The sequence below is a fragment of the Tupaia chinensis genome, unplaced genomic scaffold (assembly GCF_000334495.1).
Source record: "Tupaia chinensis unplaced genomic scaffold, TupChi_1.0 Scaffold139733_1, whole genome shotgun sequence".
NCBI lineage: Eukaryota > Metazoa > Chordata > Mammalia > Scandentia > Tupaiidae > Tupaia > Tupaia belangeri.
Window position 1 is genome coordinate 569875 of NW_006199613.1, and position 1858 is coordinate 571732.

A 1858-nucleotide genomic window follows, 5' to 3' on the forward strand; every position below is an offset into this window, starting at 1 on the left:
TAGGGGGGGGACAGGGGTGGGGGATGGGGCCCTGCTGCCGGTGCGGTGACGGCGGGTGGGCAGCAGACTCCAGGGCCGGGGGCACAGGCCTCGATGTACAGTCCCTGCATGCCTTCAGAGCTGGGACCTGGCACTGCCCCGTGGGCTGGGGCACTTGGAGTTGGCAGGAGGCCACCGTGAGCTGCATAGCACGTCCTGGTCCCTGCGTGGGCCCAGGCGAGGCTGCAGCCCAGTGTTGGAGAGGGCTCACGTGGTAGGGGAGGCGTCTTCTGGGCAGAGGAGAGCTGGGCGTGGTCCCAAAGGAGCCAAAGTTCTGGGCAGAGCCTCGGGGTCTGGGGCAGCCAGCACGGAAGCAAGACCGTGAGGTTCTGGAGTTGGTTGGGGCCTGGGGCAAGGTGGGGCCTGAGCCTCTGACCCCTTCCTGCCTGGCATCAGGGCTGCCCTGGAGGGGTCAGGATAGCCCTGGGGGGTCAGGATGCCCTAGAGGGGTCAGGGCAGCCCTGGAGGGGTCAGGACGGCCCTGGGGGGTCAGGATGCCCTAGAGGGGTCAGGGCGGCCCTGGAGGGGTCAGAACGGCCCTGGGGGGATGAGGATGCCCTGGAGGGGTCAGGGCAGCCCTGGAGGGGTGCGGGCTGAGTTTACATGAAGACATGGATGTAAGCTGGATAGAAAGGAGCTGAGGGCTGGGAACTCGGGAGTCGGGTGAAGGAGCCGGTGTCCCGAGGAAGTAAGTGGAGTGGAGAGAAGGGGCCTTCTGTCCGACCCTGGGAAGGGCCTGGTGCGTTACTGAGCGGCAGGGTAAATCCTGGCACACCGGGTCAACGGGGTGGCTCATGGCCTGGGTCTCCTACTCCTTCCACTAGACTGAACCCCTCCTCTCACGGTGCATGTGTGGGAGGTGGGGCGTGAACAACCACACCCGGCAGCCTGGCTGACACCCCGCGAGGGTGGGGCCTGCACAGCTTTCACTGACCACTGGCCTCAGCTAGTCCAGTCCTGGCTCAGTTGTGGTGACCCCAGGTCCTCACGGGCCTTCCCTCACCAACCTCTGCAGCCGCAGGTCTGTCACACATGGGTCACGTGACCTCAGGTGTGGGGAGAGCAGCAGGCGCCGAGTTCAGAACGAAAGTGAAGTTATCGTTCAAAGAACTTACACCACTCAGGGCTTAACTTGTGTGTGGGGACGGCCAGGGGCACCCCGTTACCCTGGCAGTCCACAGGAGTGCGGGCATGGCGCCCCTGACAGCATGCCTGACCTGCGGTGGCCACTGAGAGTGGAAACAGCTCCCACTCCATGTGCTGTTCACGCCCACGGGGCTGGCGGGCCACGCCCCGACCCCATGCACTGACTGTACTGCCCACGGGGCTGACGGGCCACTCCCCGACCCTATGCACTGACTGTGCTGCCCACGGGGCTGACGGGCCACGCCCCAACCCCATACACTGTACCCACCCACGGGGCTGACGGGCCACGCCCCGACCCCATGCACTGTGCTGCCCACGGGGCTGATGGGCCATGACCCAAACCCATGCACTGACTGTACTGCCCACGGGGCTGACGGGCCACGCCCTGACCCCATGCCCCGACCCCATGCACTGTGCCTGCCCACGGGGCTGACGGGCCACACCCCAACCCCGTGCACTGTGCTGCCACAGGCCTGATCGGGTTCTTCATCGCCTTCGGCATTGCCATGGGGAAGATGGGCGAGCAGGCCAGGCTGATGGTGGAGTTCTTCAGTATCCTGAACGAGATCGTCATGAAGCTCGTCATCATGATCATGTGGTGAGTGCCTGCCTGTGCTCAGGGCGAGCTGGGGGCCAAGGCGCGGGGCCGAGGGGGTGGGGCCGAGGGGGCGGG

General features: G+C 66.0%; 1 protein-coding gene across 4 annotated transcripts in view; it reads left to right on the forward strand.

Annotated features, from left to right (window-relative positions):
* The window catches only part of SLC1A2 (solute carrier family 1 member 2), a 76140-nt gene that overhangs the window by 43281 nt on the left and 31001 nt on the right, over nt 1-1858 (forward strand). For all 4 annotated transcript variants that reach the window (XM_006162090.3, XM_006162091.3, XM_006162089.3 and 1 more), the window contains exon 6: nt 1657-1783. In XM_006162090.3, coding sequence (XP_006162152.1) covers nt 1657-1783 — 127 coding nt within the window. The remainder of the gene's footprint in view (nt 1-1656; nt 1784-1858) is intronic.